Source organism: Triturus cristatus, chromosome 10 (assembly GCF_964204655.1).
Source record: "Triturus cristatus chromosome 10, aTriCri1.1, whole genome shotgun sequence".
In the NCBI taxonomy this organism is placed as follows: Eukaryota; Metazoa; Chordata; class Amphibia; order Caudata; family Salamandridae; genus Triturus; species Triturus cristatus.
In genome coordinates, this window is record NC_140593.1 from 279,812,100 (window position 1) to 279,829,303 (window position 17,204).

At 45.9% G+C, this 17,204-nt stretch overlaps 1 protein-coding gene across 1 annotated transcript in view; it reads left to right on the forward strand.

Annotated features, from left to right (window-relative positions):
* LOC146789325 (ATP-dependent translocase ABCB1-like) overlaps window positions 1-17,204 on the forward strand; it is a 1,722,143-nt gene that overhangs the window by 294,822 nt on the left and 1,410,117 nt on the right. Inside the window, exon 7 of the mRNA XM_085631119.1 lies at window positions 4,988-5,179. Within this exon, the coding sequence (XP_085487245.1) occupies window positions 4,988-5,179 (192 nt within the window). The remainder of the gene's footprint in view (window positions 1-4,987; window positions 5,180-17,204) is intronic.

Sequence of the window (17,204 nt, forward strand, 5' to 3'; positions counted from 1 at the left end):
CCCCACTCAAACGGCACCAGAGCTACCTGACACATACTCTCCCTATTATCGGCGGAAATGACTGGGCAAAAGACGTTGGGGAGGATCTGCTCCTCGGGGACTAAGTGCCTGAGGACACCGGTGATGCTGGCCCCGGTGTCCCGCAGGGCCTCTATTTGGTGGCCATTGATCTTAACGAGCTGCCCGTATTTCTTCGTGTTGGAGGGCAGGAGGCTACCAGGGACCATCTCCCTATCTCCCAGGGATACTAGGGCCATGGCTGCGGGTTCCCATTCCCCGGCTTCCTCAACCTCCTCCCCCAGGGCTACGTTGGCTATCTGTCTTGCAGGGGTGTTTTGGGTGGCCATGGGGCACTCTGGGTCATTGGCGTAGTGCCCGGGCATCTGGCAACGGAAGCAAGTGACGGTTACCCTGTGTCCCCGTCTCCCGGGGGGTCCGGTTACTGGTGGGGGGGCGCTGGAAAAGGTGGAGATTGGGTCTTCGGAGGACTAGGCTGGGACTCTCTCTGGCCTCCCTGGTTCCCCCCTCCTCTCTGGCGGGGTGGTCCCTGACTGGCTCGGGGGTATTCTCCTACCATGCCCCGGGTGACCCAGGTGTTGGTCCAGCGGTCTGCTTCCACCGCCAGCTTCCTGGGATCGGTGAGTTTGCTGTCGAGCAGATGCTGGCGTAGTTCCACAAAGCAGTTCGCAGCCAGGTGTTCCCACAATAGGAGGTCGGTGAGTTCCTCAAGAGTGGTGACTTTGCTGCCCTTGACCCACCCATCGAAGGCCCGACTAAAAAAGTTCACATATTCTACCCAGGTGGTGCCCGGGATTTTCCTGCAGTCCCGGAATCGTTGACGGTACATCTCGGGAGTGAGACCGTACCTTGTGAGTAGAGCCTCTTTCATGTGGCTGTAGGAGGTCTGCAGAGAGAGGGGCAGGTCGAGCAGGGTGTCTCTTCCTTCGCTCAGAAATCGCCACCACAACCCTGCCCCCCAGTCCTTCTGCGGGACCCGATGGGAGGTCATGGCGACCTCGTAGGCCCTGAACCATTGCTGAATGTCATCGTTTTTATAATATTCCTTGACCACATCTTTGGGGATGTGGACCTTCTGCTCCGCTGGGGAGGTCGCCTCTCGGTTTCCCGGGGGCCTCCCTTCCTCACTTCTGGCCTTGAGTTCGATTTCCTTCAAGCTGCGTTCGTGCTCCAGTTGGAGCTTCCTTCCTTCGTGTTCCCGTTGGAGCTTCTTCTCTTGTAGCTCGCCTTGCACGCGCATTTGCTCCACTGCTAGCTTTTTCTCTGCTAACTTTAATTCGCCTTCGATTTTGAGCTTAGCTAACTCGAGTTCGTGATTGCGGCTTCTCTCTCTGTCCGCGAGTTCCTCCGGGGATAGGCCCCCTTCTGTTACGATGTTTCGCACCTGATTGTTGCTGCTTTCGCCTTGGGAAGGTTCTGCCTCGTCGGGGTGCTCCCCCGTGTTTTCCGGGCGGGAGGCCCCGGTATCCACCCAGGCTTTCAGTGCTTTCTGCAAATCTTCCTTGGTGTTGAGACCGGTGGTAGCGATTCTAAGTTCTTTGCAGAATTGCTTTAGTTCTTTGTGTGTGTATTCTTCTAGTTGTTCCACCTGGAACACCCTGTTGGCGTTGATTTCTGCGGGGATCACGGTGTTTCCTTCTGCCATCTTTGTTGGTAGTGCGTCCGTCGTTCACAGTACGATCTCTCGGTGATGGGCCCGAATCCCGTCGCTTGCCACCAATGTTAGACGGCGACCTCAGAGGAGCCCGGAAGGGAGTCCTGACTACCCTGAGACCCACCCTCGAGTATCGTAGCCGGGCACTGGCGGGAGACTCCTCAGGTGGAGAAGTCTCGTATCGAGGATCGTACTTCGGGCACCACACGACACAGAAACAACACACCGTGCGTTCTCAGGAACCAATCTTTATCAAATAGGTTAGCACTGCAAATATGTACAAGGAGAGCGCGGGCTCAATGAGTCTCGGAAGGGATAGGGGGTAGCGGGACAGTCTTTGGCACAAAAGTTCAAGGTAAGGATGTACCCGGCGCACAGCTCACAATCCTCGAGCTGGGGGGTAGGCTGGTTGTCGTGGGGTCCGGCGGGACCAGTGGAGTCTGTGGAAGCCGCGAGTCACTCAGCGGGCTCAGGTACAAGTTCGGAGGTCTTACGATCTTCAGGGACCCGCGAGTCACTCAGCAGGGCTCAGGTACAAGTTCGGAGGTCTTACGATCTTCGGGGAGCCGCGAGTCACTCAGCAGGGCTCAGGTACAAGTTCGGAGGTCTTACGATCTTCAGGGAGCCGCGAGTCACTCAGCAGGGCTCAGGTACAAGTTCGGAGGTCTTACGATCTTCGGGGAGCCGCGAGTCACTCAGCAGGGCTCAGGTAGTTCTAAGTTTCCAGGAGCCGCGACCACGTCAGCAGGCTCTCGTTGTTCCAGCGTCGAATCTGCCGGACAGTCCCAGAGCACCCCTGGTTATAGGTCGACCCCCTTTTGATGTCCGGAGTCTGTGCAGGCAGGGGTCTTGTCACCTGGGGGTCGCTTGTCGGGGGCTTCCTGCCATTGTCTTTTGATCCTTTCAGGCCGGGTCGGGAGGAGTCCCAGACACCCAGCAGGCGTGGAGCCAGCCTTCAGGGAGGCCGGAGGGCCGATCGAAACCCATCGTCCCAGGGGAGTTTCAGAGGTGCGATAGAAACTGCTCCTCCCTCTCTCAACCCCTGGAAGCGGGGTGTCCTCCAGCCGGAGTGGCGCCTCTAGGCCCGGGTCGCGCTGGGGCCGGGCGGCCATCTTGGTGCATGGAGTGGGCACGCGGGCCCGGGGTGGCCGAAAGGAGAGAGGCCATGGACGAGGGTGTCCGGGTTGAGTGCGTGTGTTCTGGTGGAAAGGCTTGGTGAGGCCGGGGGATTGGGGCCGCCGGCAACAGGTTAGGTGATGTGGGGACCAGTAGAGCCATGTTACGAGGCCGGGTCCAACATCCACTCTGTAGGACTTCTGCTCGTACACATCCTACACATAATTAGAATCAAATCAGGATGATGGACGTTCTCTTATGTCGCTCCTAAAGCATATACCAACCTCCCATTCCAAATCAGAGCCTTCTCCTCACTTCTTGAGTTCTGAAAGAAGCTGAAGACTTGGCTTTTCAATTAACCAACCTACCATAGTTAAGGCTATGCACACACACTAGCTCAGCACCAGGAGACTCTCATGGGTAATAGTGCACTTTACAAATAAACATAACATACCTGATCTAGCAAAAATGGAGTTGTCAACCCTAACATGGTTCTCTACATTACATGAACCAGAGTCTGGGCAAAAGCTTAAACCTATAACTTTGTATACAGGTGAAGGAAACAATCAAATTCTCTACAACTGACATCCAAAATTAGAACTCATGGAGCTTTCTTCAGAGGCTGAATGAAAGTGGCCCACTGGAAACAAGCAAAGATTTCTGAGAAGAACAAACAGTTCCTGATCCAGATGTCAATACTTGTTAGCTACAAACCTGGAGTTCCAACCCATCATAACATTGGACAGGAGTGGATGATAATCTGCTTAAATTTGTAACATGACAATGACGAAAAAATTCTGTTGCCATGTCTGCCAAGGCCTCGGACCTTTTGCCAACCTGGTTGTTTACATAATGGACAGTTGACACAATACCCATTCGAAGAAAGATACAACAATTCAGCTGATCTCTTGTCAAACATTGATAGGAAATGATCTACCAAGATGGTTTAATTAGTTTACATACACTAGTTTGTATCCACAGACCACTTTCTTTCTGTTGCAACTATTCGATACCTCGCTTCCCAACTGTCCTTGCTGGAATCTGACTCTAATGTGATACCTGGAGATTGCCCACCAATTAATATTTCATTCGACATCATCATCAGGAGAGATTCCTTAGTAACATTCTCCTGCATCTTCAAAAAGAGAGGTCCATTGGGAGTGATGGAGACCTGTTGTGGGATTAACCTGCTTCAAACTTTGAAGGGCCCTGTTGTAAAGCAGCACTACAAAGATAAAGAGCTTTTAGATTCGAGTCTATCACAACCCCCCAAAACTACATCTCATGAGAAGGAGAGAAAATCGATTTCTTCTGATTCACAAAAACAACCTAGGCCATGTAGATATAGAGATCTGCATCCAAATATAAGGGGGCCAAGTTGCCTCTTAGTGTCTTACCGGTCAGGAAGGAGCTGATCCTGCAGAAAGCGGTTCCTTGGATTCCAAATAGGCCTGGGCGGCAAATTCCGTTCCGCTCGCGGAATTTGCGGAATTTGCGTAATTTCGCGTTCCGCGGAGAACGCGAAATTGCTCAAAAGTCTGCTTTCCGCGATTTCGCGAAATTTTTGCTTGTTCGCGTTCTCAAAATGCGTGTTCGCAAGATATTTCTCCCCGAGCACGCAAACAGCAATTGTGAACAGGAAAAAAGCATCGCGAACAAGCAATTCCGCGTGTTCGCGGAATTTCTGCGTGTTCGCGGAGATTTTTTACCGTTTCGCGGAGATTTGCGTAACGCAATTACGCAAATTCCGCCCACCCCTAATTCCAAACTCATGTAGGCATCAGATAAGGATGGGGTGGGAAGCCGTCTTGAATGCCGTATCAAGGTCCAGAAAAATTAGGGCTGCCATGACTCTTCTGACCAGGTGACTATCAGTGATCTCTGTAGCTTCATGCATTGAGTGCTGAGGATGTTCCTTATTTTCTTCAGGATCTCTGGCCTTACCTCAGAAGCCCTAATTTGGGTGTTCGGAATTTATTTTGCGACAACACCTGCAGCAGCCTGCATTAATGTTCTTTTGAGTTTGTGTCTTTGCTGTACATTGATCCAAAAAGATCCTTGTATTTTGCATATCACTTATTCACTGTATTTAGCAAGTGCATTTAATATTAAACCACACAAAGTATTGTGAACAACTTTGAAACTGTGAAAATATTATTCTGGGATTTACAAAAAAGTAACTTTTTTTCCATTCATCAGGTATGCTTCGTATTTTGCTGCAATTGCTGTTATTGTTTTCGTAGCCAGTTTCTTTCAAGTCTGGAGTTTTTTCCTTGCCGCAACTCGACAAACAGCCAGGATCCGACGCAAATTGTTCTATGCCATCCTCCATCAGGAAATGTCATGGTTTGACACAGCCAAGACTGGGACACTGAATAGAAGACTAACTGAGTAAGAACCTTGTTACTTTTTAGGGTTGAATACATTTTTACTAACTATTTGGCATCTAGTTCAAGTGTCCAGTGGATATCATAAGTAAGCACACCCATCTTTAAAATGAATAACAGGTAATCCCTGAACAACTCTCCCTCCCTCCCCCGAGCTATCTCCTCATCTACGCCCAGTCCCTTAGTCCGATTATGAAGTGTGGGGCTGTATCCCCATGCATTTGATTCCTTAAATGTTATTCTCTGCTTCATCCAGGCTCTGTGTGTCTCTATGGCTTGAAGGGAGTGAGTAGTTTAAGTTCTCAGAGACATTTTAGGCACGACTATTCCCTATAGCCTCTGATGAAGTAGTCTAGGAGATGCCCCTGTTGTTTGGTGAAGGCTTTCTCCTCCACTTGTGCTAGTTTAGACAGTTTCTCCAAGCTGAGAATTTACCACAGTATTTCAATCCCATTGGGTTCAGGTGGTAGGGTTTGTTGTCCCCATTGGCTCAAGATGGTTTGTTTATCCCTCAAAAGGAGGTGGGATATCAATTTACCTAGTGAACCATGTAACGGGTAAATTTCAAGTATCAGACGCCCCAACAGGATCACTTCAGCGCATTTAGCTAGATATGATCCAGTGATCCGCTCAATTTTGGACAGTATGGAGGTCCAGAAGGGCTGTATCTTCGGACATGACCATAGTAAATGTGTGATTGATCCCTCCTCCATATATTCAGATGAGCCGGGTTGTAGTGCCACCGATATAGAATCTTAAAGATGGTGTCTCTTCCTCACGAGCCGGATGCAAAGTTGGGGGTCAGGATTTCTGCCCATTGGTCATAGTCTAATGTATGCCCAATGCCCTCTACCAGGCATGCTAGAAGGTGGGTTTAGTGGGGTGTCTTGTAATGTGTAGCATGTTGTATATGATTGAAATAGCATGCTTATTGTCTGTGCAGTGTAGAAGATACTTTTCAGATGGTGTTAAAGCTCTCATCCCCCCCTGCTTGAGTCTAGGATGTAATAGCCAGTGGCGCACTTACAAGTAATGAAATCTTTCACTCTCTGGGAGGTGGTACTCCTTCTTTAAGTGTTCAAAAGATTTGATTGACCTCTGCCAGAACATGTCTCTCAATGTTTTTCATCCCCCTTACCAATTTTTGGGATAGAGTCTGTCCCAGAGTGAATTTGGGGTTACCCCAAAGTGGTGTGAATGTGGAAAGGAATGTGGTTAGGCCCCAAGAATCCCCCACTCTGTCCCAGACCTCTAAGTTTGCCCTTGTGATGAGAGCTAAATAATGCATTTTTTTTGGCTTGGGCCAGGCTTGCCAGGGCACCTTCCATAGGGGTTCAGCTGCCATTGTGCGGCTAATCTTGCACGATCCCATCTCCGTTTCTTGCCACTTCCAAAGAATGAGATAGCATTGATGGGATGCAGTGTGGTATTAGGCCAGGTTGGGGACCCACAGGCCTCCCAAGTGAGGGCGCAACAAGCCCTGCCTCTTATTGACCCTTCTGCCCTGCCCCAGCATATGAAAGTGGCACAGGCTGTTTCGAGGTCATCTATGTATTCCCTCAGTATTCGAAGAGTGAGAGTTTGAAACAAGAATAGTATCTTGTACAATATATTAACGCTTTTATCCTGCCAAGGAATGAGAGGGATTGATGTTTCCAACTTTAAGTTCACACCTGACACATTGTTTCAAGCACTGGAGATTTATATCTCTCGTTGTCGCCAGTGTAAGAGCCAGTGCCATGCCCTGTTAATCAATATGTGTGTCACCCTTCAGAGGGGGTTAATCACTTACACCTGTTTCAAAACTGTTTGAGGGACTGATTCATTCAAGTTTTCAGATTTGGGAAGGTTAATCTTGAACCCCGAGATCTCACAATAGTGATGTAATACCTCCAGCACCCGAGGGAGGGAGGCTATTAGGTCTGTCAGTGATAGGAGGATATCCTCAGTGAACATGGCCATTTGAAGTTCCTGGTGGCCAAACCGATCCCCTTAACCTGGGAGTCTTTCTGGGTGTGTTGTGCTAGTGGTTCAAATGTAAGGGCAAAGAGGGGAGGTGAGCGGGAGCATACCTGTTGTGTGCCTCACCTATGTGTTCCAATTCAGAGAAAAGGAAATTGACTCGGATTCTAGCCCTTGGGTACCCTGCTAGGAGCCATGAGCCTAATGTATGTCCTACCCCAATTTCCCCCAGCATGTCAGCCATGAAATCCCAGTTGACTCTGCTGAATGCTTTTTCAGCATTCAGGGTGACCATGATAGGTTGTTTGGCACCTGTGGTGCTGACATTGAGTAAGTAGAGGGTCTTTTTGGTATTCTCACCCACTTGACATGTGGGAATAAAGCCCGATTGATTAGCGTACACCAAATTCACAATCAGGTGTTGAAGCCTCAGGGTAGCTATCTTAATAGTAACTTGGCATCCGTGTTAAGGAGAGAAGTGGGCCGATATGACCCATGGTCATCAGGGTTCTAATTGGGTTTGATAATGAGGGTGATGGTGGATGCATTCATTGTGGGCATAACCCTGCCATTTTCAAGGATCTCTATTGCAGAAAAGACCCCAGCAACCTCACTAATTTATAAATTCAGTCATACAAAATATATGGCTCAGAGATGAGGTATTTTCTTTAAATCATTATCTTTGTTAATAATCAACAATAGAACATTTCTAATCATAAATAGTTATGTCCTCTTTCATATTGATAAACAGTGCCTTGTAGATCAATATTGCACGTTACTCAAATTAAAATTCATACTAAACAAACAACATTCGCACCATTCATACCACCTTTCATACCTTCATACTTATATATGCATCCTCGTCTTGCAATAAAACCATATGATGTCTCTCAGAATATCTTTATGTCTCGGTCTTATGCATACCACAGTTACAATTTCTATGAACAAGCAATTCTCTAAAACACAATTTGTCTTTATGTGCATTTCATACACAATTTATTTTCTCAAAATTTGACTCCAAAATATTCAATTCATTTAGCTTGTATTGTGTATATCTAATTTCTATCAACAAGTAATTCTGTATGACACAATGTATCTTAATGTGCATTTGATATACATTATAGTTTCTCCAAATTTGACTCTAAAATATTCAATCAGTGTGGCATGCATTCCATATATCTCAACGCTCATTTTGGTGTGCAAGTGCCTTTTTCAGAACAGCCACTTCAAGACCTTAATCATGTACGTAACCAGCCTTGTTAATGGAGATGTTCGAATCCAAAGAAATTTTAGATGAATAAAAGGCCTCCTCACTGGGGTAGACTAAAGGAATCCCTTGAGACGGCAATGTAGATCTGTGCCTCAGCGGATAAGTACTCTAATTTAAGTGTTTGATCACATCAGCTTATAGATGTAAACCTGCTACCTCCAATGATTATGTGCAGTTCTAAATTGTGTACTCACCTGCCATGAACAGTAACCGGTACGTACAGAGCAAGAAGCATATATATTTATGATTAGAAATTTTCTATTGTTGATTGTTATAAAGATATGGATGTGAAGAAAATACCTCTTCTCTGAGTCAAAGATTTTGTATGATTGAATATATGAATATATGAATGACTGAGGTCGCTGGGGTCTTTTCTGCAATATTGATATTTTCCCTGCTGTAGGAACTGTAATTTGCAGCAGGTGGTCCTTTTGTTCAATATATTTTCAAGGATCTCTTTATATTTTTTGTGGGGCAGAGGTATTTGCGGGAGGCCAAGGCATTTATAATACACCTGTTTCAAAGCTGTCCGGGCCTGGCGCCCTGGAGGGTCACAGCTAAGAAATGGCTGCTAAAATGTCTTCATTTTCTAGCGGCATGTCGTGTCAAGGTGTGCGTATGTTTTGTGAGGAGTGTGGCATGTTCTCCATGCATCCCCTAGCCCCATGACTTCATTAGTGTCCGCATGCCATAGACAAGTCAGTAGAGTTACCTCTCCCCGTGTGATCTGTATCAAATGTAGGGTATAGGTCTCCAACAATAAAAAGGGGAGCGCCAAACCAGGCTGCGAGGGTATGAATCATCTCAGTCAGAAACAATTCTTGCCCCTGGTTGGGGATGTAAACAGAGGCTAGCATGAGTGGTTAGCCTCACAGTTAGTACCGAATGGCTATCCATCTCCCATCATCATCTCGGAGTAACCACTCTTCTACCAGGGGGCAGTGCCAGTGTATTACGAATGCCCAACCCAGCCATTTTTTGTGCCCAGAGGAGACGTTTTGTCCTGGTTTGTTCCTTGATTTCAAGTGGGAGTGGTCTAGCTTTAGTAGGTGGGTTACCCGTAGGAACCCTATATCTGTTCAGATAAGGGGCAGTTCATGTAGGATGGAGCACCTCTTGGTGGTGTTGTTAAGGCCCCGGACATTCTAAATGAGGATATGGGAGGTGTTCGAGGACATAGTTAGGTCGCTAGGAGACTAGGCGGTTGTGCTAGAGACCTACAAGAACCTTGGGGACCCGGTTGAAGTCAGACGGCTATTCCATTACAAAACCTGAAATGCCCCAAGAAAAATGAAAATAAAAGCAACAAACATGCAAATAACATAGTTAAAATTGGAATGTGTAGTACTGTACAGAGAACACTCTCTGTAGGGTCCCAGAGCAGCATCCACAGTCCAATAAGAAGACAAGGAACAAACTTGTTGGGTGATAAGGCCTTTGTCAACACAGGTCCAGGGCATCGCCCATCCAGGCGGGTGTCACCCACTGGCTGAGATCAATAGTCATGATAGCATAGTTGCCTCCAGGGCTGATCCATATCTTAACATGGATACAGCAGAGGTTGTCTACTGGCCTGAGATGGGGGTTGATGATTGATGTGAATCCAGGGACGACAGTCCGCTAACTTTGTGCACATGCTCATGTGACGACTGTTGGCCCACCAGTAGTTCCTCCTGCTTGAGTATACTCCTTTTGCGCCTCTTCATAGTTGGGTACTCGCAAGGCTCTTACTGCAGTTGGGTTCTAGTGGGGCATCAACTTCAGTCTCTTGGATCGGGAAGTTTAACACTGAACAGGCCTCTCCGCGGAACTTGTGGGACCAGCATCTGCCCTGCCAATCAAACATTATTTGGAAAGGACTCCCCCGGTGGTGTTTAACCTTATAGTCGCATGAGAACTGATGGGGCAAAACTACTCTTGTTTGATTAATGTGATCTGGAATATGTCTTGGAATATTTGACTATCATCTCCATTGTTCCAAAACCCTAAATATTGTGGTAAAAAATATTGAGCACAAAAATATAGTTTGCCTATACTTAAAATGTAAATGACAAACATATAAAAAACATCGTTTTACATTAGTATAGGAAATTCTATACAAAAATATATTTTTTTAAAGATATATATATATTAATATAGTTAAACATAGTAAACATAGATGGTCTAATTAGGATGTTGGTCAGAATTAAAACCAGCCGGTCATTCCTGCTGACTTCCGATGGGCTTGAGGAGCCCGCCGGGCAGTCGGCAACCAAAACATACCTTATGGATGGCGTTTTGGTCGTTGAGATTATGATGTTAGTTTCCAACCAACTTTCCATGTTGGGCTTTCTGACATGGAAAGCCTGTCCGAAAGTAACTTTGGGAGCCGCTAGCAGGGCCCCCTTTCTAGCGTGGCCTCTGGAAAGGGGCTAGGGCGGCACTTATGGTGCCCCCCTGTACATCCCTGCACCGTGTGCCTGCCACACGGTGCAGGAATTTACAGTAACTCCCATTTCTCTATGGGTGCTTGTGCTGTGGCCCGTTTACGACCACTGCATAAGCGACCAATACAACCGCATTGTAATTGTGGCTGCGGACCACCAACTCGAGGTTGGCCGCTCTCGAAACCGCAGGGAGGAAACTCCGACCGTCATCCTAATCATATAACAATAATATAATGTAAATTAAATATATTTAAACAATATACAAAATATATATAAATATGTACTTATTTACACAAACACACACACACATACATGTATGTGAATCCTGTAATGCCCTTTGTCGAAGGTCGGCGCTCTTTGTTTGGGGCGGTGCGTAGTACGCCCGGTAGGGCAACCGGTACAATGAACAGCAAGAGACCTCTGAGCCCAGAGGTCAGGAGAACACGCACTCAAACGGAATCCACTTGTTTAGTTGCAGTTAGTTTTAATTCAAATTCATCAGCAAAACAACACTGGCCCAACGCGTTTCGGTTCTTACTCGAACCTTGATCACGGGTTACCTACAGACATGACCAGGCATCATTTATTTCTATTGTTGCCTTTACTTCCTGTTGCAATAATGGCAAAGCATTCTGGTCATTGTAGTACATTTGAATTGCACATTATGCTAGTGAATTTAAGAAAATTCAAAAAATAAATAAAATAACATATGGAGAAAAGAGAAAAGGGATGAGTTTGTCATTAATGAAATTCTTAACAACCCGCTTTTCACAAATAGCAATGCCCAATTTTGTGATGATTTGGAACCTCAGCTTTTAAACTCTTGAATACCATTAAATCTGAAGTTCATGATTTTTAATACCCTCTAGTGGGTATGTCAACGGTATAACTTTAAGACAGTATTTTAAGGCTACAATTACCCTCAAGTACGGGATAAAACACAGGGTGCCATAAATAAACATTGGATCACATCCCTCTAGTGGGTATTGAAACATTGTACATTTAAATATGCCAAGATTGGCTGATTGGACCCATGGATAAAAAAATAATAATATAATAACTAAATTCTATTAAGCCTTGTACTGCTACACCATACATGGATGACAACTGCAAAAAAACTTTTGTGTTATGGTAGTTCAGGAGAATGGTCTATAACCACAAAATAGAAGTTCACAAATGTACAAAAAGTTCCTCATCCTGATTTAAACCATAAGGAGTCAGAGTTCTGAATGAAACAATGTGCTTGGACTCCTTTTGACGGAGAAGTTTTTCCCGGTTGCCTCCGCGTTCTAAATATGGCACTTGTTCAATGGCGTAGTATCGAAGCAGTTCCCATTTGCTTTCATGCATGCTTTCCATGTGCTTGGCGATTGCATTAGAGCGATCTAAGTTGACAGTGGCTCTAATGTGTTCCAAGATTCTTTTTTTGATTTCACAGATTGTGCTGCCTATGTACTTCAAATTACATGGACATTCCACCACATACACCACATATTTGCTCTTACAGGAGATGTGTTGTCGAATTTTCCATTTCTCGCCTTTTCTGCCCGCAACCTCTTTTTTTGGGATTCCAATTTTGCAGGCTTTGCAATTTTTACATGGCCAGAAGCCCTCGATGTTAGTCCATGGTTTATGTGGTTTGGACTTAAAATGACTGCGAGTTAGTTTGTCACCTAGATTAGGTGCTCTCCTGTATGTGACATTGGGATGGTCCCCTATGAGGTCTGCAATGGTGGTATCTAGTTTTAGGATGCCCCAATGTTTTTTCAAGATGTGAACCAGATCACTGGTTTCAGTGGAATAGGTTGTTATAAGGCGTATTTTTGTGAAGTCTTCCTGGTTTGCCTTTTGTTTATTTTGAATTTTTGAAGCTAGCTTGCTTTTCAATTTCCACCCAACAATAATGCGCGAGTGTGTTTTCCTCTGCATCCCGCATCCTCCAATAGTACTTGGCTAGTATGCCTTGTTTGTCAGGGATCTGATTTTTTAAACCATACTCGAGTCAAATTTGGGCTTGTGGAATGTGGCGGGGGATTGCAAACAGTTTCTTAAAAAGGATTGACTGTTCCAAATTCAGGCCTATAGCATCCTTACCATTCAAGATTTCTGTGCCATATGAGATGGAAGGCAAGAATTTTGCTGCTATAACCTTTAATAGGTGCCCAGTGGAGCCCACTGCAAGTTTGTTTTTTAAAGTTTTAAAGGCAAACTGCAGCTGTTTAGATTTCGTATGGCTTTGGGACATGTGAGTCTTAAAAATAAGTTTGCGATCAATTTGGAATCTAAGGTATTTGTATGAATCCACCTCGGTCAGAGGTCGTTTACCCAAAATCCAGGTAAATTTGCGGTCAGCTTTATGATGTTTGTTGAAGCTCATCACCTTAGTTTTTTTATGATTGATGGTCAGTTGGACCGAGGTGGTATAGGCTCCGAGTTCTGTAATTAATCGTTGCAAACCAATTGGTGTTTGCGCCAGTAAAACGATGTCGTCCGCGTATTGAAGGCTGGATATGGGTGTTGTGCCAAGTTTCGGGGGATCACATTGGAGGTGCTCGTCCAAGTCAGCGGTATAAATGTTAAAAAGGCACTGTGCCAACACGCACCCTTGTTTTAACCCATTGAGTGTGTGGATCTTCTTGGTAATGCTAAGTCCGTCTCCTTTCTTAATCTGGACCCACGTTTCGGAGTACAGATTGGTTATAGCCTCCAGCAGCTTAGCTGGGAAGCCCCAGTTGCGCATTTTTGCCCATAGCCTGACTCTTGAGACCTTATCAAAGGCCGCTTTAAGGTCGATGAAACATACGTAGAGTGGCCTGGAGGTACGAAGGGCTTGATTGGCCATGAGTGTTACAGCTGAAATATTCGTCAAGGTGCCCATCCCAGCCCTAAATCCGGTTTGTGTTGGGGGAATAAGGTTTGTTCTCGCCACCCAGTCCTCTAGATCTACCAACAGGTTTGATGCGTAAATTTTTGCCTCCACATCAATTAACGCGATCAGTCTGTAGTTTGCAGGATCGGAACGATAACCCGATTTGTATATTGGGCTTAGAATGCTTCCCCTCCAAGAGTTAGAGATCATATTAAAAGTTAGAATGTTCGAAAAAGAGGGGACAAATAATCTGCCCAGAATGGTGGATTGTGCCGAAACAAGGCATTTGGGAGGCCATTAGCCCGGGGGCACCCTCAGATCTTAATTTTTTTTTATTTGTCAGTACTTGTTCTTTAAGAATCTGTAAAGGAGAGTCTGAATCAGAGGGGAAGTCGTTTTTCGTTGAATCTCTAATGGTAACTCTGTTACTGAGTTGGGAGCCACAATCAGCAGTGCCTGGGGAGAAGATTTCGTTATATAATGATTCGATGTGGGCTCTCCATGTGTCCTCCATGATGTCCGAATTGTGGTGGCGGTTCCTGCCATTAGTTAACTGGTGGATGATTTCCCAGAAAAGCTTGGAGTCTCTTTGTTTGCAAGAGTAGTGGAGTTTCGCCCAAAGATGTTCCTGGAATACTTTCTTGGCCGCCATGATATCTTTTTTAAGGTCTTTTTTGGCTTTGGAAATTAAGAGCAATTGATCTTTAGTAGGAGGTGAGCCCTGTGTTCTTAGTTTTCGTAAGTTTTTGTTCAATTGTTGTTTTTGAATTCTCAGGCTTTTGGTGAACCATGCTGCCCCCAACGGTTTGCCTGATTTTTTGCCAATAGCCAATTTGGACCAATTTTGGTTTAGTTCAGTGGTGAATGTCTCCCAGGCCCGGATGCTGGATGCTTCGAGATTAAATTTCTCCAAAATGCTAATGCATGTTGCCATAAAGTCACTTATATTATCCTTTTTCCAGATAGGGCGTTTGAGATTGTAGCATTGGAGTTCTTGAGACTTTGCGTTAGTAAGAGTTGAATTTGTATTATTACTTAGGAGTATGAAGGATTGCGATTGATGGTCACTCTCTGCTCTATCCAAAATGTAAAAGTTTTTGATCCGGGAAGCTAGATTATGATCTATAAAAGAGTAGTCAATAATTGAAGCTGGCTTTTGAGTGACCCTTGTATATGCCGCTGGGGTATCAGTTGGACAGTGCCCGTTAAGCATACGCAGGGAAAGATCATACAAGTGAGCTGCGCATTGCTTGCCAAGGGTGTCGTGTCGAGTTTTGGCCAGAGTGTCCCGCCTACTGACATTGTTTCTTGCAATAAAGACATGTTAAAGTCCCCTGACAAAATGATGTTAGGGTCGGGGTAAGCAAGTTTTAGAGTGGCAAGTGAGGCAAATAAGTGGTCGATGCTTGCTCGTTTTTGTTTGGATGCAGGATGAATGTAAATATTTATAATCAGTAAACTATTGAAAGGCGGAGTGTCAAGTTTGACACATAACTGCCATGGGGAATCAAGGTCTATGGAAACGGCGAATCCAGAAATGTCGGTTGAAATGAAGGTGGAGAGGCCCCCTTTTGCTATCCAGTCACCAATGCTTACAGTGTCACTACTAACCATGCCATGGCGACATTCGACTGGGGGGAGGGGGGGTGCTAGCCTGAACCAGGTAGTGGTCTCTCCAAAATCACAGCTGCCTGTCTGCTTGGAAATGATCTGGAAACCTTAGAAAGAAAGATACATGCAGACAAGCTACAAATCCCTTAGATAGTGTTTGTCAAGACAAGAGCACAACCTCGAGCCCAAGGTGAACAAGGAGTGTTGGAACCTGAAAGGATGATACAACCTCCCAAGAGGAAGGGTAAGGAGACTGAGGAACCAGCTTCTACACAGTAACCAACCCAGGACCCCTCTACTCTAGGAGAGGTCTTGTCAGCCCTATAGGGAACTGAGTCCATGGAACTTGTACCTTACCAGGTTGAGCTCCTAGGCCTAGGCAGGAACAGCATAAGGCAGCAAGGAAAAGGGAGATGTCAGTGGCTCCCATAGGGCCTATTGGGTGAGAGGGACTCCTGTACACTGAGGCCAGAGATTCCCACTCTGGTGCCTCTAGGAGAGGGATAGCGCCTCAACTGTACAGGGTTTTTTTTACTCACTTTGGTCCATGACATTCCCCTAGCTGGGCACTTGGGCCAGATTAAAACTTGGGAAAGGCATGTCAGCGATGTCTGCTGGCCCCAGATATCTCAGAAAAAAGAGTTTGTCAGCTCCTGTGTCACCTGTCAAGCCAGTAGCAAAACAGGTGGGCACCCAAAGGTCCCCTTAATTCCAATGCCAGTGCTTGAGGTTACCTTTTAAAGGGTTGGTGTGGACATAGTGGGTCCACGGGAACCTCCCACAGCCTCAGGAAACAAATTCATACTGGTAGTAGTGGATCATGGTACCAGGTATCCTAAAGCAATTTCCCTTATGACTACTACAGCCCCTGCAGTAGCTAAGGCCCTCATTGGTGTCTTCACCATGGTAGGGATTCCTTGGGAGGTAGTGTCAGACAGAGGTACCAACCTCATGTCTGTATACTTGAAGTACATGTGGTATGACTGTGAAGTGAACTACAAATTCACTACCACTTACCACTCACAAACCAATGGTCTTGATGAAAGGTTCAACAAGACATGGAAAGGCAATGATCATGGGGCTCCCTGAAAAACTCAACAAGAAATGGGATGTCCTCTTGCCATGCCTGCTCTTCGCTTACAGCAAAGTGCCTCAGAATTGAGTAGGGTTTTCTCCCATTCAACTTCTGTTTGGACACCTTGTGAGGGGATCACTTGCACTTGTAAAAGAAGGTTGGGACAGGCCTCTCCATGAACCTGAACAAGATCTAGTGGACTATGTGCTAGACCTTCACTCAAGGATGGCAGAGTACATGGAGAAGGCATCTAAAAATCTTGAGGCTAGCCAACAGCTCCAGAAGCTGTGGAATGACCAAAAAGCTGTACTGGTGAAGTTTCAAACAGGGAATCAGGTGTAGGTTTTGGAACCTGGGGTACTAAGAGCCCTCCAGGACAAAGGGAGTGGCCCGTACCCTATCCTAGAGAGAAAAAGTGAGGTCATGTACTTAGTGGACCTGGGCACGAGCAGGCATCCAAAGAGGCTGATCGATGTGAACCACCTGAAACTTTACTATGACAAGGCTGATAAGTCCATGCTGTTGGTCACTGATGAGGATCAGGAAAAAGTGAGTGAACCTCTCCATGACCTCCTCTTCTACCGCCCCCAAGGTGGGTCAGTGGATGGAGTTATTCTATTCAGAAACCCTCATTGTCCAAAATCAGGCTGAATGCAGATATGTGCTTCAACAGTATGCTAAGCTCATGTCCCTAACCCCTAGTCAGAATCACTGGTGTACCCATGATGTGGACACTGGAGACAGCTTGCCTGTCAACACCGAAATCTATTGACAGTCTGACCAAGTTAAGGAGAGCATCAAAGCTGAGGTCAGCAA